This window comes from Schizosaccharomyces japonicus, assembly GCF_000149845.2.
Source record: "Schizosaccharomyces japonicus yFS275 unplaced genomic scaffold supercont5.2, whole genome shotgun sequence".
Classification (NCBI taxonomy): domain Eukaryota; kingdom Fungi; phylum Ascomycota; class Schizosaccharomycetes; order Schizosaccharomycetales; family Schizosaccharomycetaceae; genus Schizosaccharomyces; species Schizosaccharomyces japonicus.
This window is the reverse complement of record NW_011627861.1, coordinates 241,709-267,268: the sequence shown is the minus strand read 5'-3', so window position 1 is coordinate 267,268 and position 25,560 is coordinate 241,709. Positions and strand designations below refer to the sequence as shown.

Sequence of the window (25,560 nt, the reverse complement as noted above, 5' to 3'; positions counted from 1 at the left end):
TTAGATGTGAATTATGCTGCGTTTTTGTGTATTTTTCGTGATTTAGTTTATAAAATGGTCTGAGTGCGGGAGATAGTGCGAGAGGGGAGAAAGCGGCGGCAGTCATTTGGTGTGGGGATTCCGCAGCAGACATTATGCGAAGGCCAAACCCAATCAGCTCCTTTGTTTTTTCACGTGGCTCATAAATCCCTCGGCAAACACCTGTTCGGGAACCAATCTTTGAGTGATATTTCCGAACTTTAATTGACGTAAGCGTGTCGTCACGGATGATGGCAAACCGCTGACCGCTGTACACCGCACGCTGTATACCGCAAATTTACATAAGGTTCTGATGTCATTGGCTGATTGTTTGCCTTCAATTCTAGTTGAGGAGATGAGGAAGAGGACCTCAGTTTGTTTCCAATTACCACGTTATCATCGGACCTCCAAACAGCATCCGGCACATGGTGATGGTTTCCTGCCGACGGGGAATGCCACGTGGAGCGGGAGAGAGGGGGGGACGGGCGTTGATTTGCGGGATGAAGAATTGGTGGAACGCGATAGAGCGAGCTGAAAGGAGACGAAAGGACATAATCTCCGCTGACGGTATTCATCGTTAAGTGTGCTTTAACGTAGTGTGGTAGTGTGCGGCAACCTTTTCCTTTCCGCGTGCTCGCTTAGAAACCTTATTTGTCGCTCCATGTTTGACAATTCATTCATTCAAGAGATATACGTTTCCCTAGTTTATTTTTATTTCTTTTCTTTATAGAATAGCCACTGGGTGTCTGTTTTCGTCAAGAATGATTTCGAGTCCGTTGGTGGCAGTGTGCACCTGATCGCTAAGTTGGTCAAGGTACATATCGTACATAGGCATATAGTTGTCGATAAACTGTTTCACCTGCTCATCTGTCATTCCATGGTGTGTCTTTTGTATGAGTTCATGTTCTTGTTGTAGCCGCCAAGAGTAGACGTAGTTAATGTCCTGGGCCTTTAGTTGTACAATGGCATCCACGCATTTGAAAATGGGGACGTAGAGACCGAGTTGCTCGTTCAACCACTCGATGCTTCTTTCTAGATGGCGCCAGCGTGTTGTTTGAATGCGGGCTGACAAAAGCCAAGGAGCTACTTGCTCAAACCCAACCATCCAGCCTTCAAACAGGACGACGTCGACCTTGTCTGGGTACACGTACTGCCATTTGTCTTCTTCGTACCGGTCTCCATAGCCACCGAACCGCGATTTATCATAAGTGGGGATGCCGATTTGAGCTGTTGTTCGGTTGCTTAATTGAGAAAGAATACTGTGCATCAATGCAATATCATGTGTTCCTGGAAGACCACGATGCTGGATGAGGGGATTATCGCGATGTTTTGCAGCAAGGGCTTCTTGCCGTTCATGAGTTAGGTAGAAATCATCAATGGACATTCCGACTACACACAGATGAAGTTCTGTTTCGAGAGCCCGTTTCAGGTTCCGCGTAAGTGTACTCTTTCCGGATCCCTGTGGTCCTGTAATTCCCAGGAAGAATGGTTTGTGTTTATTGCGTCTTTGGGCCTCAACAAATTCAACAACCCGAGAAGTAATGACTTTTTGCGAATCAGGCCCACTCTCATTCATTTTAGATGCTAGATGCAAGGAAGATGTAGGTTTAAATAAGAAATAGTTATTCGTCTGTGTTTCCGGGAATGTCTCGGTACAAATAGGTAACAATTATAAAAAAACGTGAATTCGGGCAATTGCCTCGTTCGTCAGCCTCCGAATAGACGTTTATGTTTACAACAGAAATACAGCTTTTTGTGTCCTCTCGTGAGTTGACGGCCTCAAGAATTTCAGTATACGTTTTTTGTTAATGGATAATGATGTTCTGGAAGAAGAAACTACGACGGAAGAGCGACACAATACGGCACTTGATACATCTTTTATAAATGAGCTGAAAAACTTTGAAGCAAGTAACGAAGTCAGCTTTCTTTTTTGCCCTAGGATCGCAAATTCAAAAGTTTTTTTGGTTTGTTTATTTGTTTTTTATTTCAAAAGACAAGGAACTAAAAAGTGCCGATTGACAAAAAAAAAATTAATAAAAAAATAAAAATCAAGGACAGCAAACGCGAGTAGGGAAAACTCGACTTTTTTCAGTATCATCAATTTATTCTATTGATTTTTTATTATTATTTTTTTATTTTTTTATTTTTTTGGTATTTTCAGAGAACTAACACACATTTCGTTTTCATTAACAAATTACCTTCCTACTTGAGTCACTCTTCTACATTAACGGTAACACAATTCTATTTTTTCCTCATGAGGCCTGTACCTGTTAGACTCCGGACAGAACGTCAAGAAAAACCTGGTGCTCTGAAAAAGTTGAAGGGGAACAAACTTATCCGGCATTATCATGTTCTGCTTAAACGGAAAGAACAGTTAAAACAACGAAAAGCAAATCCAAAGGAAATCCAAAAAGTCCAATCCGAACTTGATATGCTGGGCATTGATGCCTATCAAAAAGCCAGTCAGAACGGACAAAACAAAAGACGCGGAGGTGACTCAAGTGTCATTCTCGTCGAATATGTCAAATCACAAAAATATCCAAAAACCGTATATCCCATCGACTTGCTGGAAATAGGATGTGTTTCTATCGACAATAAGTGTTCAACATCAAAACTATTTCGTGTTGACCGAATTGATCTTCACTCCACACATCCTCTTATCAAGCAACAAGACATACTCGAACGCACTCCGTCAGAAGGAATGTACGGGTGTATCAGCTGTTCACTTGTTTTAAACTTCGCGCCGCCCGAGACTCGAGGTGACATATTGCTCCATTGTACTAGGCTTTTAAAACCCCCAACAGAGCAAATGAAGTCGTTGTTTTTTCTTGTTCTGCCCGCTCCTTGTGTGCTAAATTCTCGCTACATGAGTTTGGAAACAATCTCTAAAATGATGGAAGACCTGGGTCTCTTTACTGTGTACACAAAAACTACTGCCAAAATTGTCTATCTCATCTACGAATACCGGAAAGAGCCAAAGTCTGTTATCGTATGGAAAAAGAAGGAACTCTTTAAAGGTGCAACTCGGAATAATTTCTTTATTCCATTGAACACGACTGAAGCAACACGGAGGCCTGTAAATAAGGACGAACAATAATTCTCGTTTGTGTTTCTGTTAAAGTAAACAGAATCCAGGGCAAAGTTTAGGATGACTCAAATTACAATAAACAGAAACAAAAAAAAAAAACAAGTGTGGTTTATAAGTGGATGTCAAATATTTACTATCAGATAAAATTCTCCTTCGATGTACCCAATTTAGGACCGTTTATATTTATTAATTTATTATGTGGAAACTCGTTAAATTAAAGTATTTACTATACACGTAATCATAACTATTACCAAAAGAATATATCTACCCATATATAGGTTAACAAAAGTCAACATTCAGTTCTTCGACGTCTAGTCGAGTGGTTTCCACGAGGACGTACCGTTACTGGTTCGAGCCTGGGGAGACGCGTTTACTATGATGAACACGAGCCAGAAGGCTCTACTATATAAACCCAGCTCTTTGAGCCCTCATGGGCATGAAACGAGAAATCCGTTCTGATAACGCAGCTCTATTTTTGCGAAAAGAGGAAACGACAAGAGATAGCGATACTGTATATATTCGATAGAACAAACTGTCACTGCTGTACTTGCAATTAACTTAACCAGAGAACCCTAAAACTCACTAATCGCTCTCTCACACAATAACTCCACTACTCAACCTTAACACGATTCGTTAAACAACAGTTCTTTATATTTCTTCACTAACTAACAAAATGTACTCTCCAACCGACCCACTACAATTCACTGAAAAGGACTGCAGTATTGGGTACTAAGACGAAGAACGACACAAATGTGCACGCCTCTATGCACAGCATTGGCACTTGCGTAAGACGGGACGCTAAAGCAAGCAATTTGACTTGTGTGCAAACGGTGAAGAAGTGAGTTTGGTCGGTTTGAGTTTTGTTTCGTTTCTCCACACGACAGTCACAACCCTACCCTAATTTGACGCCCTGCAATGGTGGAGTAGAGCTACCGCCGGACGACCCCGGTGGGGAACAAGCAGGCGAGTGTGGAGTAATTTAGTTGTACCGTGTTCACCACTTAATACTAGCCAGAACCATTCACGACCAGCGGTTCCGTCGACACCAGAAATTTGTGTTTTAAACCCGGGAATCGTTTCTTTGGAATGCACTGAAGGGAATTGTTTGCAATTGAGCTCGTCAACGTTATTTCGATTTTCTTTTTTCTTCCAGGTCGTTTCAGTACCAAAAAACCTATCTCCTTCTTTTTCGAGTTAAACCATTAAACCAAGTATTGGTCAAAAAAATGAACAAGATTTTGCATTTTAACTTCCCGCGGCTTTTGGAGCGGTTTTTCATTCAAAAGGTTTGTTTATAGAGCATGAAAGCATATTGTTTGAAGTACAACAACATGTGGAGGTGCTAATATGAGATTGAACTTTGATGTATAAGCAAGACGGAATTCTAACATGCGTTCTAGAAATTCTTCGGCATCTGTGGCTTGCAAACTGGCTGCGAATTCATCGTCTGGTTTTCCATAGTGAACAAGCTCTGTGGAATCTATGGCGTCCTGGCCTTATTTCAAAGTATGTGCGAGGAGATTCGGGAACTCGGAGTGTTCCACAACGCACGAGAGTTAACACTAACCTTCTTTTAGGTGCCGATGTTTCGTTTGCAGAGGTTACGATGTACGTTTGTTCATTCATCTTCCTATTCATCTTCGGTTGGTTGTCCATTTACATTCCCAAGGTACGATTAACATTTGTCCTCCTTAGAATGGGTTTGCTAATGCCTTTGTTAAGCGCACCGTCTTTCATGCACTCGTTTTCAGCTATACTTATTTGATTGACTCGCTCATCAACTTCCTCTTTCTCATCTTCTTCTCGATTTCTTGGTTTATGCATCTGGTGGAGAATGCTGCTATCCCGGATGCCGGTGTCTCTACCCTCACTGAACGTGCCGATGCTGGCTCAGCCGTCGATAATACGACTACAGGTTCCACCAATCCTTTCCTGCAAGCCGAATCTGCACCCTCTATTATTATGCTGGTTCTTGTGGCCGGTTTCCGCATTTACTTCATCCTCGTCACCATCTCATACTCGTCCGAACTCGTTCTCGAATCCGAGACTCGCCCCCAACAGTTCCAAACGAATTTGAGTGGCCGGATCATGCGTCTCCTCTTAAAGCCTTACAGTATGGCTGCTAACCGTGTCTACCTTCGAAAGCCATTGCCTCGTGATGAGAACAATAGCATTGAGTTGCAAAGACGTCTCGTTGAGGAGTTCGTATAAGCGCATTACTGGACATTCTTTTCCATACACTTCTGTTCTACTCAGTCTTTCTTCTTTTGTCCCCAGAATCTCACCATTGACTTCTCTTCCCCGCATCTACTTACTCACCTATTCATCCTGAATGACATTCCTGTTCCCAGTTGTACACATTAGCCAGGTAGAGGTGTTTTCTCCTATCGTTTTTTTATATATAAACATACGTGACATTCATTGACTAAACAGATGGAATAAAAGTTTGGCGGAAGTGTTGATATAGAAGACGGTGGCAAAGGTTGTTTGTGTATGTAAAAGGTTCTTCTTGCTTAATCTTAAGAGAAGAAGTATTGGCTGTGAAGGACGCTTCTAATGTCAAAAGTTCCTCGTTCAGGCACTTCTGGGAATGTCAACGGTGCCCACCCTTTCACAACCGAGCGCTTAGCAGTGGCGCCTTGTTGTAGAAGATATTGTCCTGCTGGTGAATCAACAGGATAATGGTTATGGACATAGTGATTTTTGTAACGGTCTTCAAACTCCCGCTTTAAATCTCCCAGAATGTCCCGAGAGTGAAGCTCTACAAACGCTTCGCGAAGGAGGCCATTCAATTCTGCAACTGAGGCGGCATGTGTCCAATAGGAATCGTGAACTGAAACAAAGGTAATGTTTCTCTTTTTACATTTCAAACAAGTCATAAACATATGCGTAGCATCCAAAGAATGAATAAAGTTAGGGGGGACAGCAGTTGTTTGTTTTCGGGGATCGACAGGAGCATTCGAGTCCGGATCCTCAAGATACACTGACTGTAAATTCGTCGTAATTTGTTTGGAAGGAAACTTGCGATATGGCTGTACGACAGGGAGATTCAAAGGGGTTGTCCAAACCACAGCAGTCATCTTATCCAACTCTTTTTGTTTGAGAGCTTCTTCCGGCACTGAGTGTGCGATAAGTGCCGCACAGTCCGCTAGCCAATCTTGAATTTCATGAGCACGCTTGAACAAGGCGCGTAAAGACTGAAACACGCGTTTAGCCAAAAATGCAGAAGCATCACGAAGCAAATCCTTGGGTATGTCTTCCTGCAATTTTAGCTGCTTTTCTATTTGAGCCCGGGCTCCAACATAGGTAACACCATAAACATTTGTCATAACTGGCTGTTTTATCACAGTCCTTGTTACCCTGTCTTTCAAAAGCTCAGCCATTGGATCACCAGCTGCAGCTTCCTTTTTCAGTATACTGATGACGCGTGCTGCAACAGCAGCATACACATCGTTCGGCCGATTAGATGGTTCTAAATTCACCTCTCTTGCACCTTCAGGATCACCTCCTAATGCTGCATAGTGTTGTAAACCATTGCATGTTCCATCTTGCTGGACTGGAACATGAGATATAAAGGATGAAGGATCGCCAGAGCGTATGGCATCTGCAATTTCGAAACATACCGCAAGGGCCTGGAAGGGATCATCAGCCTTTGTCCAAAATTGTTCACCATCAAGAGGTTTATCCACACTGTTGAAGATATCTTGTAAGTGATTATCAACAAAATCAATTCGTTCCTGAATTGTAGATTTGTTTTTACCAAACAAATTTGCCAATTGAACTTTTAACCATTGGAAACCTTCTTCTCCTAAGGGTTTTCCCTCAGCAAATATAAGCAACGAACGACAAAAATCACTATTGACATGATGGAGATGGGAAGGAATGGGATAGGCCCTTCCACGGAAGTCCACATTATGAGGGAAATAAAATGTTTCATGTAGGAATGCTTTTGCGATTTCCAAGGTGTAATTGAATTCACACCTCTGCGAATGCTGGGAAGCAAAATCTAGTGATCTTTCCTTTAGCATTCGCAACCATTCTGCTCTCGCAGAAGGATCAATAGACTTTTCCGGCATTTCTTGAATATCCAGAGTTGTATTGGCGGATGGGATAGACAGAAAACTCTCTCCGGTGTTCCAAATCTTGACGAGCATATCATAAACCTTTCGATTGACTTTCCAGCCAACATTTCCCAGTGCAGTCAGTCCTTCTAGAAGATCCTTTAATTGACCACTGTCAGAAGCGGCTTTCAAGTAAAGCAATTGCTCATGTGACTCTTTGAAACGGAGTACGGACTCACTGCTGTAATAGTAGCCACCGCTGTTCCACATAAGCCAAGGCCTTGGCTTCACTAGCATGGGAAGTCGATATGGAGGAAGATGTGCACCCGACAATTCTGAAGCAAGGATATCATAAAGAACTGGATGAGCTACAATAACACCGACTTTCCGACCAGCTAAATACCTGTATCCATGCTGAAAAGCAGAAGAATCTTGAAATACAGTGCTCTTCGTTTCAGGGTCTAATGCAGAGTCCCTAATTTTGGCTGAATTGATCAACAAACTCACGGTAACCGACGCTACCTTAACTAAGATATTTGGTGACCATGGTTGGTAAAGACTAGATTGGACAATTCCATTGTCTTCGTTGTCGCGTATCTTCTTCACGAAAGAGTTGAATAGCCGTGGACTACTGAACAGTTTTTTCGAATCAACGCTTTTGGGCAAGTTTCCTTCAGCTTCAATCTTTTGAAGCTGCTCAGAAAAATACTCTTTTTCAAACGCTCGGCCGACAGACATGAGAGCAAATGTTGAACGTACACCAGTACAGTACCGTTTATTGGTAACAAATGTAAGCATTTCTAATACCGTAATCGCCGCCAATTTTGAAGGCGACAACAATTTAAGGTATTGTGCATACTCCGCACGAGTGCGACTTTTATATGGCGAGGCCTTGTTGTTTTCCGAGTCCTCGATTTGACGGAATTCCTCCTGGATCAATGCCTCCAGTTTCTCATACCAAACATATAACAAAGCATTAAGAGATCGACTGTGAGGTGGGTTCTCGCCCCTTCTTAAAATTTCGTTATATGAATGTCTCCATTCAGCGATAGAGCTTTCTAAGGCCTTTTTTTCCATAAGCCTTTGCCTAGCTGCATTATATGGATCGGCTTCCTCGCCAATATCGAGTGCCGCACGGTCAATTTCAAGTTGATCTTTCGAGTTTGCCTGAATGGCGCTAAGTGTGTTTTTGAGCATATCTAAACCAATATTTCTTGTTTTCACAGAAAGAAGCTGATCTTGGCTTACGAAATCAGGTTGTGCGTTAGCGAAGTTTTTGGATATGCTGTCATATAAGTCTGCAAGTTGCATTTTGTCCCTCTCTTCGCCGGAATAAACATGCAGAGGAAGTCGAAAAAGCTCGGCCAAAACGCTAGCCTCCTTTTTAGAAAATACTAACGACCCAACCATAAGAATTTCACTCAAGGAATGGTTCATTCTTCGCCAGTTTCGAACCAATTTCCGCAGTATCGGGAAACTGGAATTGCTAGCTTTCTCTTGGACCATAGCAGCTTGGCACAAAATCGCATATGAAATTGCATCTGCCCGAAACCTTCGAGTTTTAAGTAGCTGCTCGTAGTAGGATATCACTTCTTCAACAGGTACACATGAAACGCTGTGTTTTAGGAATACATGCACCAAATGAACAGCCTCATCTGTGGTTGAATGCCCTATTGTTTTCTGTAATATTTGCAACGCACGAGATATGTCACCAGCATTTAGACACGCTTGAATAACGGGCACCTTTTCTTCGTTTCCGTTAAAACCTTTGAAAGAAAGCCATTGTGGAGGAGCGTTCCTCTCCACTGACTGCTCAACTGTATATTTGGTAGTAGATGTTGACGCGTAAAGTCGTCTGAAAGGAGATTGCTGTCTTAGTATAGTCACCACAAAGGGCCTTGCACTATTGAGACGTGCAAATCTTTGAAATCTACTGGATGCATTTCGAAAACGCGTCGTACTTCGCATCTACTTAGCCAAGTCAAAACGTTTGCCAGTTCGGTGGACACAACAGTGGGCGAGCGCGTACCGTGGAGAATAATTCACATCAGGATTTAACGCATCACAAGGAAGTCGGCGCAAAGTAAGTAATAACGCATTTTAGTGATTTCGCTTAAGGATACCTGGGTAACGAAAACAAGTTCAAGGGTGAAAAGGAAGGTTTAGTGCGCCAGAAGCGTTGAGACCTCCCTGAGCATGAAGCGCAACGTGCATGCTTCTTTGTCGGCAACACTGATAACCACCTGTCTTTGAATTGATTTCTTGCCGAGTTTACGTACTCATTTGCTGCACATGCACGACGTAGATAGATAGTGAACAGCTGGCTAGCTCAGCACAAATCCGAAATCTAGCTGATGCAGGAAGAATCATGTACGATTGGGAGCGAAGATAGCACCAAAAACAACGGGGCGATGAGCTTCATGAGTGGTAGTTAGCAATAACTTGAGTATATATAAGTCTCGTAACAAACCGATGATGGTATTTTCGCTTTCTTAATTTTGACGTGGTAGTGGAAAAGGGAAACACGAAAATTAATATGTATGAAACTCGGGATTTGACCGGACGCGCTGGAGAATATAAATACGCAAACCCATGGCCAAACGATGCGAAGATTGCCGTCTCTTTCGTAGTCAACTACGAAGAAGGAGGCGAACGTTCCATTCTATACGGAGACGAAGGATTTGAAACATTCCTGACAGAAGCTGGCCTCATGCCCTTTCCTAATCGTCCTGTTCGAGAACGTTCTATTGAGTCGTGTTTTGAGTATGGTTCAAGATGCGGGTTTTGGAGAATTCTCCATCTCTTTAAGAAATACAAGTATCCCTTTACGTGCTGGGCAATTGGACAAGCTGTTGAAAAGAACCCCATTGTAGTAGCCGCTATGGAGGAAAACGGTTGCGAAGTGGGTTCTCACTCGTATCGCTGGATTAATTACGAGAACATGGATCCGAAAGAAGAGTACGACCATGTTGTCAAATCCCTTCGTGCCATTCAATCGGCATCGCCAACAGGAAAAACTCCACGAAGCTGGTACACTGGACGCGCCAGTGTAGAAACTCGCAAGGTTGTTTGTCAAGCGTATAAGGACTTGGGACTTCCGCAGCCGTACGACTCAGACGAATATAACGATGATTTGCCCTACTGGTTATCGAATCCACTGGCTTCAAAACCTAATGCTGAAGACGATGAAGGACTACTCATTGTGCCATACACGCTGGACGTGAATGATATGAAATTTGCAGTTGCTCCTGGTTTTAGCACTGCTGAAGACTTTTTCACATATGCAAGAGATGCATTTGACGTGATTTATGAGGAGGGAACCGCTGGAACTCCCAAAATGATTACAATTGGTCTGCATTGCCGCATGATTGGTCGTCCAGGCCGTTTTCGAGGGCTCCAAAAGCTTATGGCTCACATTGCATCAAAGGAAGGTGTTTGGGTTGCTACAAGAGAACAAATCGCCGAATGTTGGAAGAGCAAGTTTCCTTATAGAAAGTGATCAATGTTGCTGTCACATAATCACATGAGCCATTGACATTCCTTCTTACTCCATATGTCTTAGTTGTCCTAGAATAACGAAATAATTTACGAAATCATACTTATAACGACTCAATTGATCTGTAATGTTGAAAAAGAAAATGGTAAAGGGTAAATTTCTGTTTGTCCACTTTTGAACTTTATTTTCGCAGTGTCAAAAAATAAGGTTATGGCCGACGGAAGCGCATGAGATCTGAAACCAACTCGGTATATCATTGGCTGTAAAAGAACAAAGGATGACGTACACATAACCTTAATTTGGTATATAAGAACAATGCAGGAAACGAAAAAGCAAGCATTGGGCCCAATGCATCTGCGTTCATTGCATTGACTTCCGTAAGGAAGCCTTGAATTTTGAACAGTCATGTTCTATGTTAAGATAGTTGTTGTTTGAAGATGGAATTCCTCTAGAGGAGGTTGAGGCGATGGAGCGCACGACGACGCGAACAGGAAACTCGTTAGGAGGGGGTAGCGGCGACAGCACCGTTTCCATATGGGCTCCTGCGACGCAGTACGTCGGCCGACCCGTCGGCTGTAGTGGGGAAGCTGAGGGTAGGAGATAGAGGAAGCAGTGGGAGGAAAAGGTATCAATGATGACGGTCGGTCCGTGTAAGTGGCACGGGGTAAGCTCAAACAGCTGCGGCATAAATTTGCAATAGAGAGAACTGGCTGATCACCAGTAACTCTTTTGCCAAATTCCAGCTATTCGACTATTACGGAGACTACAAAGTCTACGTCTTAAAATTTACATAAACAACAGCAAGAGACAACTGTTTACACAGATTAGCTGTTTTCGCAGTCTCTTTCTCTTCCCTCTCGACAATACTCCGCTATGAAGCCCGTCCTCGCACTTCCTCTTACTCAAGAACTGTTCCAGTCATACGGAACAGTGTTGGATGTCTCAAGAGATGATGTTACTGTTATAACTGCCAACAAAGGAAGTGCTCGAAAATACCTCGGCGTGTCTGAAGCTCTCAACGACTACAGCCAGGCGTCTGTTCCTCACTGTACTGGTCGTTGGAACTTGTTCCAAAGTAAACCAACGGTACCAATTGTTCCAGCTGGTCAGATCATGATTCGTGTTGATACATTGGAACGGCATCCATACACGACCCAAACATTTACTCCTATGGGTAGAAGCGCGGACGAGCCCGCCTACCTGGTCGTCGTGGCCCCAAACGCCGACGATGATGGTCCTGATTGGACGAATTTGAAAGTATTCATTGCCTTCGGGACACAGGCAATTACTTACGATGCCAACGTATGGCACTCGCCCATGCTGACAATCGGGAAGCCAACTGTGCTAACAGCTTTTAACTACGAAAATGGCATTATGCAGGACGACTGCCAGGTAAAGACTACAAGCACTCCTGTCCCCGTCGTTACTAGTAACGAGTTGGAGGCTGCAATCGAGTCTGCTAGCAAGTAACTGGCTCATTCATCTAGCCCAGACTAGACTCGCTTTTTCTCGCTAAAATGTCGGTTGTGAGTTAACAACCGAGACAGTAGCGACTCGTCTCCTTTAGACGTGGTGGTGAGGAAAAGTTCAAGGGACTACCGACGACTGCGATTTTCCTCTGAGAAGCAAACTCATTTCCAAACCGTTCGAGTCGTCCTGCACACTACCAATATGGCACTTCGTGCGCAGTTTGAGAACTCAAACGAGTAAGTGCATAGCGGGAGCTGCTGCTCTGTTGAGTATTTACTGACTGTATCGTTTAGGATCGGAGTCTTTTCGACTTTGACCAACTCTTATGCACTTTGTGCTTTGGGTGGTTCGGAAAACTTTTATAGGTAAGAGAAAGAACGGGGTTTTAGAGTTTGATTACAGAGAATACTTCTAGCTGTGGAGGATTCTTTAAACGAGACATTTTTTGTTCGTTCTGTGTATCTTTTTAACCTCTCATTTCGTTTCATTTTCACATACTAACTTTAACAGTGTCTTCGAAGCTGAGTTGGGTGATGTGATTCCCATTGTTCACAGCACCATTGGCGGCACCCGTATTGTTGGTCGTCTTACCTGTGGTAACCGTAAGGGTCTCTTGGTTCCTTCGGCCACTACCGACAATGAACTTCAGCACCTGAGAAATTCGTTACCTGATGCTGTGAAAATTCAACGTGTCGACGAGCGTCTCTCCGCTTTGGGTAACATTGTTGCTTGCAATGACTACGTCGCCCTTGTTCATCCTGATATCGAGCGTGAGACTGAAGAAATTATTGCCGATGTCCTTGACGTAGAGGTTTTCCGTCAAACAGTTGCCGGTAATGTTCTTACTGGATCCTACTGTGCTTTGAGCAACCAAGGTGCCCTTGTTCACCCTCGCACTACTGTCCAGGAGCAAGACGAACTTTCTTCACTTCTTCAAGTTCCCTTGGTCGCCGGTACGGTGAACCGTGGTTCAGACGTTATCGGCGCTGGTCTCGTTGTTAACGATTGGTGCGCCTTTGCCGGTCTTGATACTACCGCTACGGAATTGGCCGTTTGCGAGTCCATCTTCAAGCTCCAAGACGCACAGCCCTCTGCCATCATCAGTAACAGAGACACGCTTGTTGAGTCTTACTCGTAAAAAATTCGTTAACTGCTCGGTTTTGAGTGGTAATCTTGTCGTTTAACGTATAGAACGTAACACTGGCTGGACATACGTACTGCTTCTGTTGTCTTATTTGACTGCGTTTGTTGGGGTATAGGCCTTCTAACGGGCCAAGGTCTGTTGGCTTTACCGTATATAAACATCAGTTAAGTGCGGTCACGTACGCGGCAATTCCTGCATGTTTACCGTTTATCTTCTTCAGTGTTATTTACAGGTTATGTTGTCTACGTCTACAGAGCGATACCATAGTTAATAGGTAGTATGGCTACTTGACGTGTTTTCTTCACGTATTGCTTATCAATGGTTTGGTGGGAAATGGGTTATGGGTCTTAAATCTATATTATTGTAACCTGCGTGCGTATTATTGTTTGCATTGCGACGACAAGAGAGGGTTTTAACGATGCCGGGAGTGTGTCGCACTAACAAAATGCATTAGGTCGAGTGACGGACGTGGGTATTAGAGTTGTGTGAGTCGACAGGACTTTGAGGTTGGTCAATTGGTTAAATGTGTGAGTTCATGTTTTATGTTTCGGGAAAGAAGTCGTAGGGAGGTCTTGTGAAATAGATTCACATCGGTGTTGGGGTGTCGCATCACAGATGAACTTTAAGTCGAACCGGGAAGAACGGTCCCTTTCATGATGGCTTCTATTTGGGCTTCAAGTCTTTTTGATTGCGATTCAGCAGGTCGTACATTCTCCGGCTCTAATCTACTGACCTGTCCCGTATGGTTTTTAACGGGTTCTTCCTTTTCCTTTTGGCCGTCTTCAATTTCGAGCGGAATATCACTGATCTTCTCATCAGCTTCGTTTGCTAACCGGATGCTTATCATTGCCTGTTGGAAGCTTTCCTCAACATTCACAAGATCGGCGAAACGTTTCAGCGTAAACAACTCAGAGCCCTCGGGCAAAGTGATTTGGCCGAAAGCAGGAGGTTGAGGTAAGGTTGAAGGACTCTCAAATGGAATTAAGGTGTACTTAATCACAAACGAGTTCTTTGAATCATCCTCTTGTACGGCTCTCTTGGATAAATTGGACAAGTAAGTAGAGGTACACATTCCCTCATACTCGGAATAGTGATAGTGTGTTAGAATCCAGTGAATCTGGTACAGCGACAATGCCCAGCACAGGTTTACTTGTTCATTCATAAAGTCTTCCTTATCCTTTCTCGTTTGCAGCAGCTTGGAGACCTCAAACATTTCCTCAAGTTGGACAACTGCCTCAGCGGCTCCATGTTGCAAACACCATTCCTTCAGAATAGAATAGTTGTACGACATGTTGGCTCCGATCTTCCATGAACCCTTCACGTCAAGGTACAAACTGTTGAATGCAACAATGTTCAAGCAGCGGTACACGTTTTTCACGATGCCCACATACAGCTCGTTTGAGACGCTGAACATCTGGCATTGACGGTACACCTCATCAAGGACGCGGATGACATCCTTCATATACTTGGCAGTTTGACGTTGAGTTGTGGTTTTAGTGAACAAGCGTCTCAAACCATTTGCCGGAGTAATCTTAGGCAACACAGTTCCACGAGCAGGTAAGTCGGTGCCATTCTCAAGGACAGCGGAGACAACCATGGGCTTAATAGTAGCATTGATAGAGTCAATCCAAGCTGCGTAAACATTAGACAGACATTTTGTGTACTCCTGGGCTGCCTTTCTCATCTGTTCCCCACTCTCCTCGGGAAATTCATCAGAGCCATGCTCTGTAATCAATTGAATTCTTGAATTGATGAGTGCAACAAGGTTGTACAAGTTGGTAACCCAAAAAGCATACAGAGGCTCACCATTCGGCCCATGATGAATTGCGATACTAGATGGAATATGTTCCAACGTACGTTCAACAACCTTAAGTGAGTCCATGGGCACATCAGCCTTCCACATTTGAAGTAAGACAAGGAAGGTCATATGAGAAAGGAAAAGCGTGTTTTGAGCAAGAGATTCCACATTCTTATTGAGCGTGTTATACTTGGCAAGCGGAAGTTGATATAGGCGATCCAAATCAATCTGTAAACGATCACCAAACAGCAAGTTATTAAGCTCTCTCCGTGTTCTGGCGTCCATCATAAGAGATTCACGACTAGATCCAATCGAGTCTCGAGAATGACTGGCTTCAATGCTGGACATCGTATTCAGCACACGTGTAGCTTGACTCAAGCTCGTAATAATCTCTTGCTTTTGTTGAAGTTTCAGAGATTGTTTCTTCAGAACATTATCATTCTGTTGCTTTTGCAATTTCAGCGATTCGTTCATTCTCACCAGATCATCATTTGCTTCCTTCAATGATTGGACGCTATTGTATACTCTGGCCAACTCCTGCTCTTTTTCCTCGAGCATCTTAAGATAAGAGTCCTTTTCGGAATGGTCCTCCAGCATCAATTGCGTTTCTCTCAATTCGCGGTCTTGAGTAAGCTTAGTTTCAGCATAAGAGGCAAGTACTGCTTCCAACTCTGAAACTCTGTCAACAAGAACCTTATTTTCTTGCCGTTCAGATTCAAGTGCTTGGGTAAGCTCGAACACCTTGTTTTCGAGTTTGTATGATACTTCCTTATAGTGGTTAGCTTGCTTAGACTCAATTCTCAATTGCACCAATTGTCGTTTGGCAAGCTTCGTTCTCCACAACGACTGAATCCGAATCGTATAGTATCTAAGACTTTGATAATGTCTCTTCTCAAGGATAGTCTTCCACCAAGATTGCAAAACAACAGCGGCATCCGAAAGCTTCTTGTGTTGGAGGGAACGACGAATAATACTGCGTCGAACGAGACTTTGAACAAGGATAATACTGCTTCTACTTCTCCGAAATGACTGTTTTGCGACATATGTCTTCCATGCACTTTGGATAACGGTAGCACACTTATTAAGACGTTCTTGTTCCACTCTTTGTCTAGCAAGATAGCCACGAACAACAGATTGAAGTCCTTTGATTCCCCTTATGATTTTAATGAAACTTATGCGGTAATAGTTTGTAGCGAACACACTATACAGTGTGTATGCACACGCTCTCATTTTTTCGTTTCTTAAACGATCGAGATACGGAACAACACCAGAGCGAAAGAAGATTTTACTTGTTCCAATCTGATATTTCTCAGGCTCTACTGTTTCATCAAGCAACAATTGGCAGAGTTTGTTTGTTTCCTTCGTCCAATTAGTAGATTTCACAAGCATGTAATATCGCTCAGTAAAGTCTTTGAATGTCCAACGAGAAGGAAATCCTGCACACGAAATTCGAATCGTCTCAAGAACACCGCATGCTCGAAGTTGTGACAAAACCATATTGCTGTCAAATTCCCATGCAGCCTTAGCTTCATTGGGCTTAACGCAACGGATATAATGAGCGTTTGTTTCATTTATAGTGTCCATTAAGCCAATAAGAGATGCCTTAAACATAGCACCAAGAGTCGGATTCCGTGGCCGAGCATTTCTAGCTTTTGAAACTACACTCGTTGCTTGGTTCGCACGGAAAGAAAGCAGATCAGTCAAGAATGAGTTCTTAGAAGAATTCAACAAATCAATCAGTTCTTCCGAAATGGTATCCTTGTTTTTGTCGATAAAACCTTCGGCATTGTAAGTAACATCAAGAGCATAATGCTTGATCGTAAATTCAGTTTCACTAAACCGCGATTGTTTGTAGGAATTCTTGTAAGGGTCCTTAGTAAAATGAGAATTTAGCTTGCTGACCCAATTCTTTTCGCTATTGGTAGGCATTCTGCATTCCTCATCTAGCAGCGAAAGAATTCCAAGTTTGTTCTCAATCATATCAATGCACGGTTGGTTATCCTGGTAATCAATGTATGACCATTGAAGTCCCTCACTTGCGTATTCTTCCTGCTCCAACTTAAAAACATGCTTGTAAAATTCCTGTTGAAGTTTTTCATTTGCATAGTTGATACAGAACTGCTCAAATGAGTTCTTTTTGAAATGTTCAAATCCATAAATATCAAGCACTCCGATAAAACTCTTCTCTACTTCATTCAATCTTTTCGAAGATGAAGTTAACGACTCGTTAATCGTAGCTACCAACCAATCAAAAAGGCAAGCGTACAAATACTTTGAAACGGAATCCCTGGCAATGATAGCATTTGCCTTTGTAAGCGGTTTGACAATGCTGTCATTACGCATTTTTAGGTTGCGATGCGTAATCCATTTTGCAAATTTAGAAGCATCAATTTCAAGAAGTTTTGAAGCCATTTTCAGGCTATCTTCTTTCGCATTAACATAAGCATCATTTCGTGAAGCAGTAACCTCGATATTACCAATGTGAAGCAAAGCAGCCAATACAGAATAGATGCTACTACAGGTCTCGTCGGAAACACCAACGGTCTTCAAAGCCGTTACAGTCGTCTCAAACTCCTCTTTATCGTTAACACCGTCAATGTTTGAAGCCCCTCCCTGATTCATGTAGTGATACATCGAGGGATCTGATGCAAGATTGAGCGATCCAAGCAGCTCATTAGAAGCACCGGACAGTAACTGATAGAAGATATGGTAGTTGCGTTCTGTTGCAGGCTGAAAGGTAAGTCTCGATCTTTCCAATAAATATGTTTGTATCCGGGCGCCAATAATACGACTGTTTCCGTTGAAAAGAATTTGAATGTACTTTCCAAAACGAGACGAATTATCATTACGAGAGGTTTTTGCGTTACCAAACGCTTCCATGATAGGGTTCGTAGCAAGAATTTCGTTCTCTATAGCCGTAAACTCTTCTGCTGAGCCAGCATCAGAAGCATTGTGGATACTGGCAAAGTAGCGCATAATGAAACGTGCCGATACCGTTTTTCCTGCGCCGGACTCTCCTGAGATAATAATAGTTTGATTTTTTTCGTCCCTATTCATGCAGCGATAACTCTCAGCAGCTATAGCATACAAGTGGGGATCTAATTCATCTCTTGATTTTTCATAATACGCACGGACCATTTCATGAGCGTACAAACTTGACATATGCTGAAATGGATTAACAGCAATCAGCACAATTCCAGAGTACGTATAAATTTTCATTTGACCATAACGGTTTAACAGTGTTTCCAACACTGACGGTTCGTTTAAAATAGGAAGGCTTGTTAAATCATCGGCATCCAAGGGCGTCTTGGTATTCCGCAAAAGGGGAAGATTACCACTTCCTTCTTTCATCAAGTCGTCTTCCTTGACGTCGTAAGTCGTAATCTACAGCCGTTAATAAAAGGATTCTAAAGATCCGCTTGGTTAAAAAGCTTATAGAGAGAACATACAATTCCTTCCTCATCCTCAACTGTAACGACTGCCTTGCCATCTGAGCATTCACAGGAGGTAACTGTCCCCGCAACCCAGCCCTTTTGAGGGTTCGGAATCCAACAAGGACTAGGAGTTGTTAATATTTGAACAAAAACGGTATACAACCAAAGGAACGGAGTCAATTACTTACAGTTCTGGATAATACAAATGCTTTTTCATTTGAAACGCTTACTTAGACCGTTCCTCAAAACCTGTAGCCTAGTTCATTCACAATTTTTGCAATAAATAAGTTCAAAGTAGTAATTCAGCCGAGAATCATGAAACCCACTTCAATAACCAGTAATTACACCTTTTTAAGCTTTACGAAATAGTTTGTTCTGCTTTCTAGTGTTAAGTTTTCCTTAGGAAGCCGGTATTTGAAGAGGGGACGCGACCTAAGGGTAGCGTTAGGACGTTTTAAGCACAAAGCGCAGGAGCCAACAAATGACAAAAAAAATGGTAAAAATAGTTCAAAGTCTCATTTACTATACTTTATTTACTATTACAGGAATTTAATATAGTTGTTTTTATTGAGAGTTTCAATATTCAAAGAAACTCTTGTTCCGAGGGCCTACAGAGGTAAAATACGATACATTAGTAACAGTTCATTGCGCTAGAAAAGAAACAAAGACAATAATAGTAATTCAAACGAACATACATAGAGAACAAACAGACCGGCTCTTCTTGCGTAAGCCGTTTTGTAAACAAATGGCTCAAACTCATATGTCATACATGAAAGTGTAAACAAACTTTCAATATAAATACCCTTAACAAAGTCTTCTTTCAGCTCCATAGTTAATACCTTTCTCCGGGCAACAAAGCTGAAGCAGAACTCGTTTTAAGATGGTTTCGAAATTCTTTACAAGGACGTATGTGAGAAACACAGAAAGAACCAGTTAAAAACATGAAACTAATGACAGGAAGTACTGATAAGGTACCAAGGATGCTAACGTAGAATGTTCACTGACACCGAAGATTGGAAAAGAGCAAACACAGCTTCCAGAAGAGTTCCTCAAACTTGAAGAAGAGATCTACCTGCGGCATGAGGGTATAACCAAACCTATTTAGATCAAATGAAAACAGTAACTAACATTCGCAGGACTTAGTCGGCTTTACCAAGCAGGAAATTGCTGGGCAGAAGCACTGAGTAAGATATAGGCATACGAGTTTTTTCAGACCAATTGCTAAACAAGAGAAGACCGAAAAGTAGATGGAGACAACAAGAACAAATGCCTTCCCATTGAAAATTTGGGACAAGTGATGACCAATCACGGTGGTGAACTTCCTCAGGATTCCGAATATGGTAAGATAGCCAACAAGACTGAGATTTCAGCTTGCTAACAGTGACATGCACAGCTGCTGCACTTTTCCAGTTCGGACAAGCCTTGCAGAAAATTGGCCAACATCAGAACTTCTTTGCAAATAGGTTGTCAACTTGCTACCTAGATGTTATTGAAAGATATCTGGTCCAAATGAAGGACTTTCACACTGCACGCAAAAAGCTAGAAAATCGCAGAACCACTTATGATTCATTGTTACACAAATCCATGAAAGCCAAGAAAGAAGACCCGAGATTGGAAGAGGACTTGCGATTTGCTTCTTACAAATTCCAAGAGTCCTCCGAAGATGTGCACAAGAGAATGAAAGCACTCAAATCTGCCGATGTACGTTCAGAATCAATAAGCACCATGCTAATGAAAACAGTCTTCACAATACGATGACTTATTGCTTCTTCTCCAACACCAAATTGACTACTTTCAGGAAAGCCTTAAAGTCCTCCAGCAGTTGCACCAGCTCGTCACGCAATCGTAAGTACAATGTCCTGTTAGAGAGTAACATTAACAAGATACAGGAACAAGGAAGAAGATATTACTATCGAGGAGGTACAAGACGATAAACTCTACTCCGATCCCATTCGAATGGGCACCGTACTGAAAGATGTGAAGCCAGCAGAGGCACTTGTCGCATTGGTAGTACAGAATGAAGAGGCGTAAGTTCTCCAAAACAGTAAATATCACTAACTGTCAGCCCAAAACAAACTATAGTACGTGCAAAGTACACCTTTTTGAGGAGAACCGATGAAGAATTACAGCTTGAAACTGGTGAACTAGCACGAGTTACCAAAGAAATTAACAAGGACTGGTTGTACGGAGAGAAAATCAACAACCTTTTACTTCCTACCGGTCAAGTCGGAATGTTCCCCGCTAACTACTGCGAAGTTGTTTCAGCGGGATTCAGCAATTTCGTCAACACTCCTTGTAGACAGAAGACCGTTAGAAGAATCATGAGTGACACACAGCAAACATTCGATCGCCAGAATGCACATATCAGCCCAATTGCTTCTCCCTATTCGGCTTCTTCAGTTGCGACTTTCACTTCTCCGAAATCATCATCTTCTGGAAGACCAAATGCGTTGAAGGTTAAGAAGCCTCTCCCCCAGCTACCAAAGAGAGTTTCCGACCTCGCTAATTAGCGCCTTTGCAAAGGCGTTTTCAACAACAGCAGAGGAACAGTCTCATGCTTTTATAATTATTTCATGTGTCTAGCACTTGCTTAATAGCCATTAATCATTCATATTACATAACGTGTGTTTTCGACATTTTAAGAAGACCCGTGCTATTCTTAGTAAGCACGGACCAAGCCGGAATGTAGTTCAGTAAACTCGTATACGAAGGTATCTTGTCATGGTCAAATTCGTCCCACATGCAAGTTACAGTGACGTTCGTAGGAGAATCCTCGTCCTTCGCAACAGTTTTAACAACAAATGGAGTACCGAAGTTTCGCACTCCAAGGCGTAGTGACTGGTGCTCCTCTTGAACTTCAAAACCATTGATTGAATCAACATAAACAGGTACGCTAAAGTCAAAGTAGCACCACTTGGTTTCAAACGCGTCAACACGCAATTCTGCAAGACTGGAGTTTAAGGACTTATGAAGAGTGATGTTAATGGCATTTTGCAATGGCCCATCAAAACCAAGGGTAGGCTCCTCAGCTTCATAGAAACAATCACGATCAACGCACTGATACGAAGTGTCAGAGATAATTTTGGGATAGTCATTGAGAACCTTCTGGGTGTATGGTTCAATGTTTTGAACATGAAATAGATTCTCCGAAGTATCCAAATTAAGATGCTGGAAGACCCGAAATTTAATCGGAGCCTTTTCGTTGAACGGTTCAGCGCGAAGGATATTAAACAACAGTGAAACCCAGAGCATGAGCAGGATTGCAGATGACTTTTTGGACAGTGCACGGAACACAAACGGAGAACTATTAATAATAGCCATAAAAACCAAGATTACGGCGAATTTGTAACAAGTATTACTGTAGGGTCCATCGATTAACGACTGATGAACCGCCGGAATGAAAACCTCTGACAGCAGGTTGTAACATGTGAACAAGGGAAGTGGCACTAAACAAGAGAAGAATAAAACACTCCAAAGATTGTCGTTCAGTTTGACCGAAGCGCTCTTACTAACTACGGCCTTTAAACGGTGTTGAGGATAGCGAGAGGTTCCATACGCGTTACCAGAAGTCGACTGGACAAGGGGCATTTGTTCGGGATTAGCAGGACGATTTATCGTTACCATCCGATCCACAAAATAACGCACCCGAATCAATGTTAAAATACAGCAAAAGAAAGAACAGAAAAATCCAAAATTTACAAAATACAATGATCCAAGACCGCGAACAATAGAGGTGAGTGTAGCGATCAAGAGTGATATATACCAAAACATACTCACATACCAAATGAGCACGATTTCAATGCAACTCAATTCCTCATTCGACATACGGCTATGCGTTGCTACATACCGAAAAGAATAAACGAGTCCAAGCAAATTTGTAAGGAAGAAGAAAGCCAAGACCGCGTCAGGCGATGAGTGAATCACGTACGGATTCAACTTCGTCAAAGACTGTACAACAACATAATCAAAAATCAAAACAAACAGACTGGAAAGAGTGAAACAAATGAGATAGCAAGGCTTCTTTAACTGAGCATACAGTGAAGGAAAGCGGAACAGGCACATGAAAAGAATTGCTGGACAGGCGATCAAGAACACGACGTTGAGGAAAAGATGTAGATTTAAATTAATTTGCCAATAGCTTCCAAACACTGGGAAGTATAAGGGTGAAGATCCTTTGAAGTGTTGGCTCTTTTCGTCAAGCAGGTTTCGCAGAGAGATAAAAGCGTTTACGAGCATATGATTCAACGAAAAAATAGACGTATGTTGAATATCATCGCGTTCCGTATGATAAATGCCGCGATTTCTGAAGAACGCAAGATCCAAGCCAGCAGTTCCGTTGTTCATTTTTTCATAAACCACATAATCCGTTTCACTTTTGATAACACCACGCTTAAAAGCATCGATACCGAGGACGGATGCAAAAGCAAAACGGTTAGATTTAAAGTATGAGCGAGCGACGTGGTTGTTTGTAGAGCGGAAAAGTAATGCTTTCCCACCGGCACCAGCACCTTCAAGATTGAGGAAAGCCGTTACGTTTTTCGACCATTCGTGTTCAGTAAAGGCTCGCGCTCCATATAAGTAGTCCTCTTCAGCATTATTAAAGTTGATGATTAGATCACGTTCAGGTTTGTGTTCAGCATAATAGCGGGCAAGCTCAAGCGCAGACGCTACGCCCATTCCGTTGTCTGTAGCACCGAAACCCGTCGAAACGGAGTCAAAATGGCTTGACAACAGTATGGGTCGTAGCCGTTCGTTGTCGCCTCTGAAACGAACCAAGATATTAGAGCCTTCAAAGTAGGAACGAATATTTGTGTCAGGCATTATGAACGTTGTTGTGCTGGACAAATCATCGATGACCTCAACGTTGCCTTCATCTTGTTTTTTTACTGTAGAACGTTAGACAGGAGCACAAAAAAGCAGACAAATACAGACGAACATAGTGTGAGCACAAGAAAATAGAAATGTGAAACTCGTCAGACACAGCGACCTGAATATCGCTTCTATTCGACTCTCGTGCGCATTTCCATCCTCACTCTGCTCAACCATTTGATCCACACTTACACTTATACAATTCCTCCAAAATATAGTTTCTCACAACATCCGAGGCATGAGAATTGTAAGGATGTGGACTCTTCGTAATTTCCTGCAAGTCATCCCAAGCTCGTAGTACATTAAGACCTGGAATTTCATCCAAACGAGGATACACATTCATTCGTTTCCAGTCCAAAACGAAGAAAATCATCAACAATGTGAACGCAAAGATTGAACAAGTCAGACTCGACTTAAACGTCCTTGTGTAAACATGTTTTAGCAAGGATTTGCCAAACTGCATCTGTGAGATACCGAAGCGCTATTTAGTAAAAATCAACAATAACAAGACCGAAAAAATTCCTCCAGGCGCAAATTGGCAGCTAATTGACAGCAAATCCACAGAGTTTCGTCAAATAAAAATTATGTAGTGAGGTACGGTGTAAGTAGGTGGTCAATTCTTATGACGTTGGCACCAGCCTGATCAGCTGCTTCGTGAGTAGACCATCCAAGATGGTGTAGTAATATAGGACTACAGGAGCTGATATTGCTGCTGTAGTGTCTTGATAGGTAAGACTGGTAATAAAGTAGCTGATAGAGATTAAGTAAAAGGTTTGGGTGGCCGCGGTAGTAGTACAATTTGTCAATAAAAGAATTGCTAGTTGAGAGAAAAGCGCGGTGTCGAGAGCAAAGAAGGAACCGAACAGGTGAAGCAAGTGAAGCGACGTCGGCTGTTGGTTGTCATTGACTTACCGTAAGAAACATTTCATGTTGATCACAGACCAAGTGAAGTCCCCAAGGATCGACAACCACGCTGAGGCGAGATTTACGAGTTTGCGAAAAATGCGAGAGCCGTACACTGCACCGACTGAATCGACTAACTAACTCGAGTTCAAGTTGACCAGAGAAATTCTTAAAAGTTCTCATAGTCCTCATCTGTACCTGTTCCTCCGCCATCATCTGTGATCGTAGGACGACGACTGGAAAACTGATTGTACGGCTTCACGCTGCTGCCCTTTGGAACGAAACAGTAGTGTCGAGAGTCCCGAAGCTCTCCTTTCCACGGAGAGAGCTCACTAATTCCATCAATCCAACCAACAGTACGACGATGCTCATATTCGGGGTAGTAAGACGAGTCAAACTTTTCCGACATTAGACTCATTAAACCACAGCTTTTGGCCAACTGACGTAAATTCCATAAAGTATAAGGCTTGGTTTCAGCTAATGTTACAACGACAACACCTTGATTGCTAAGCAACTTTTCAGCGCTCTGCAAGAATTCGAGCATGAGATCTGCGATAGGTTAATAACCGTTACGAAGACGAAGTCAAAAAAAATGTACTTTGATGCTCACGAATATTACGATCTTGGTCCTTGATTCCTCTTCCGGTATGAGGAAAGTTCCAGAGAATCGTGTCAAAGCGTTTAGAACGCAGTTGCTTGTTCTTGTGCAACTGTCTTGCATCGACCCCATGATAAACGAACCCTCCTCGTTCCTCAATGGCCTGTATGTGTCCAGCAGCATCCGGATACTTCTCCTGGACTTGTTCCTTTGAGTCGAAGCTCGTTGCAATGAGAGAACCTTTCTCGTCTACATGATGAAGCATCATCGACTTTGCGAACGAAAAGTTTCCTTCTCCTACTAATAAAAATACATGATCTCGTCGAAACGGGGGACAATACCTTCGCGTTTGATCTTTTTTGTTCAATTTGCGTTCAAGCGTCTTTTTTCGCTGTTGAAGTTCAAGGGCTTTCATATCAGGCTTTCGTACCTGTTTCAACTTGTTTTTAAGCTGCTTCATGGAATGTTTACGGGCCATTGAGGTTGAGAATGGGTAAGTTCAGAGGTTTCCAGACGCGTCAGAGCTGAAAAGCTATAAGAAAGGTGCAGTTCCGGCCAATGGAAAAAAGGCTTAATGGGGCAAGGATCTGCTAATGATCGACAATGATCGACGGTGGATCGACGAACCCGAATATTTATCCAATGATGTCTCGTAAGAATACAGAATACAGAATACAGCTT

The 25,560-nt window shown here is 42.6% G+C and overlaps 11 protein-coding genes across 11 annotated transcripts; 6 read left to right on the top strand and 5 right to left on the bottom strand.

The window, feature by feature from the left end:
• Nucleotides 1-650: 650 nt before the first annotated feature.
• On the bottom strand, nt 651-2,633 carry SJAG_03017 (glycerate kinase). The gene has a single exon (XM_002174150.2). It carries the CDS (start codon nt 1,592-1,594, stop codon nt 743-745), a length of 852 nt encoding a protein of 283 aa, XP_002174186.1. The 5' UTR covers nt 1,595-2,633; the 3' UTR covers nt 651-742.
• Nucleotides 990-3,398, top strand: SJAG_03016 (fungal protein). Its single transcript, XM_002174149.2, has one exon. It carries the CDS (start codon nt 2,273-2,275, stop codon nt 3,113-3,115), a length of 843 nt encoding a protein of 280 aa, XP_002174185.1. The 5' UTR covers nt 990-2,272; the 3' UTR covers nt 3,116-3,398.
• Nucleotides 3,399-4,031: 633 nt separating this feature from the next.
• SJAG_03015 (inositol phoshorylceramide synthase regulatory subunit Kei1) lies at nt 4,032-5,547 on the top strand. The gene is made up of 4 exons (XM_002174148.2): nt 4,032-4,392; nt 4,507-4,612; nt 4,684-4,775; nt 4,829-5,547. Exons 1-4 carry the CDS (start codon nt 4,333-4,335, stop codon nt 5,315-5,317), a joined length of 747 nt encoding a protein of 248 aa, XP_002174184.2. The 5' UTR covers nt 4,032-4,332; the 3' UTR covers nt 5,318-5,547.
• SJAG_03014 (RNA polymerase) lies at nt 5,448-12,423 on the bottom strand. Its single transcript, XM_002174147.2, has 2 exons — nt 9,638-12,423; nt 5,448-9,583 (listed from the first exon to the last, which is right to left on the bottom strand). The coding sequence occupies exon 2, from the start codon at nt 9,133-9,135 to the stop codon at nt 5,626-5,628; it is 3,510 nt and encodes a 1,169-aa protein (XP_002174183.1). The 5' UTR covers nt 9,136-9,583; nt 9,638-12,423; the 3' UTR covers nt 5,448-5,625.
• On the top strand, nt 9,311-10,776 carry SJAG_03013 (chitin deacetylase Cda1). Its single transcript, XM_002174146.2, has one exon. The coding sequence runs from the start codon at nt 9,704-9,706 to the stop codon at nt 10,664-10,666; it is 963 nt and encodes a 320-aa protein (XP_002174182.1). The 5' UTR covers nt 9,311-9,703; the 3' UTR covers nt 10,667-10,776.
• Nucleotides 11,007-12,315, top strand: SJAG_05287 (ureidoglycolate hydrolase). Its single transcript, XM_002174145.2, has one exon. It carries the CDS (start codon nt 11,537-11,539, stop codon nt 12,131-12,133), a length of 597 nt encoding a protein of 198 aa, XP_002174181.1. The 5' UTR covers nt 11,007-11,536; the 3' UTR covers nt 12,134-12,315.
• SJAG_03012 (translation initiation factor eIF6) lies at nt 12,249-13,635 on the top strand. Its single transcript, XM_002174144.2, has 3 exons — nt 12,249-12,369; nt 12,427-12,498; nt 12,644-13,635. Exons 1-3 carry the CDS (start codon nt 12,335-12,337, stop codon nt 13,269-13,271), a joined length of 735 nt encoding a protein of 244 aa, XP_002174180.1. The 5' UTR covers nt 12,249-12,334; the 3' UTR covers nt 13,272-13,635.
• Nucleotides 13,522-18,969, bottom strand: SJAG_03011 (myosin-52). Its single transcript, XM_002174143.2, has 3 exons — nt 18,698-18,969; nt 18,525-18,633; nt 13,522-18,459 (listed from the first exon to the last, which is right to left on the bottom strand). Exons 1-3 carry the CDS (start codon nt 18,724-18,726, stop codon nt 13,900-13,902), a joined length of 4,698 nt encoding a protein of 1,565 aa, XP_002174179.2. The 5' UTR covers nt 18,727-18,969; the 3' UTR covers nt 13,522-13,899.
• Nucleotides 18,919-21,134, top strand: SJAG_03010 (BAR adaptor protein). The gene is made up of 9 exons (XM_002174142.2): nt 18,919-19,415; nt 19,471-19,480; nt 19,522-19,594; nt 19,646-19,693; nt 19,745-19,849; nt 19,903-20,210; nt 20,251-20,354; nt 20,399-20,536; nt 20,575-21,134. The coding sequence occupies exons 1-9, from the start codon at nt 19,390-19,392 to the stop codon at nt 21,017-21,019; spliced, it is 1,257 nt and encodes a 418-aa protein (XP_002174178.2). The 5' UTR covers nt 18,919-19,389; the 3' UTR covers nt 21,020-21,134.
• SJAG_03009 (aminopeptidase) lies at nt 19,004-23,938 on the bottom strand. The gene is made up of 2 exons (XM_002174141.2): nt 23,571-23,938; nt 19,004-23,395 (listed from the first exon to the last, which is right to left on the bottom strand). The coding sequence occupies exons 1-2, from the start codon at nt 23,839-23,841 to the stop codon at nt 21,123-21,125; spliced, it is 2,544 nt and encodes an 847-aa protein (XP_002174177.1). The 5' UTR covers nt 23,842-23,938; the 3' UTR covers nt 19,004-21,122.
• SJAG_03008 (ribosome biogenesis protein) lies at nt 23,872-25,434 on the bottom strand. The gene is made up of 2 exons (XM_002174140.2): nt 24,880-25,434; nt 23,872-24,830 (listed from the first exon to the last, which is right to left on the bottom strand). The coding sequence occupies exons 1-2, from the start codon at nt 25,355-25,357 to the stop codon at nt 24,451-24,453; spliced, it is 858 nt and encodes a 285-aa protein (XP_002174176.1). The 5' UTR covers nt 25,358-25,434; the 3' UTR covers nt 23,872-24,450.
• Nucleotides 25,435-25,560: the final 126 nt, after the last annotated feature.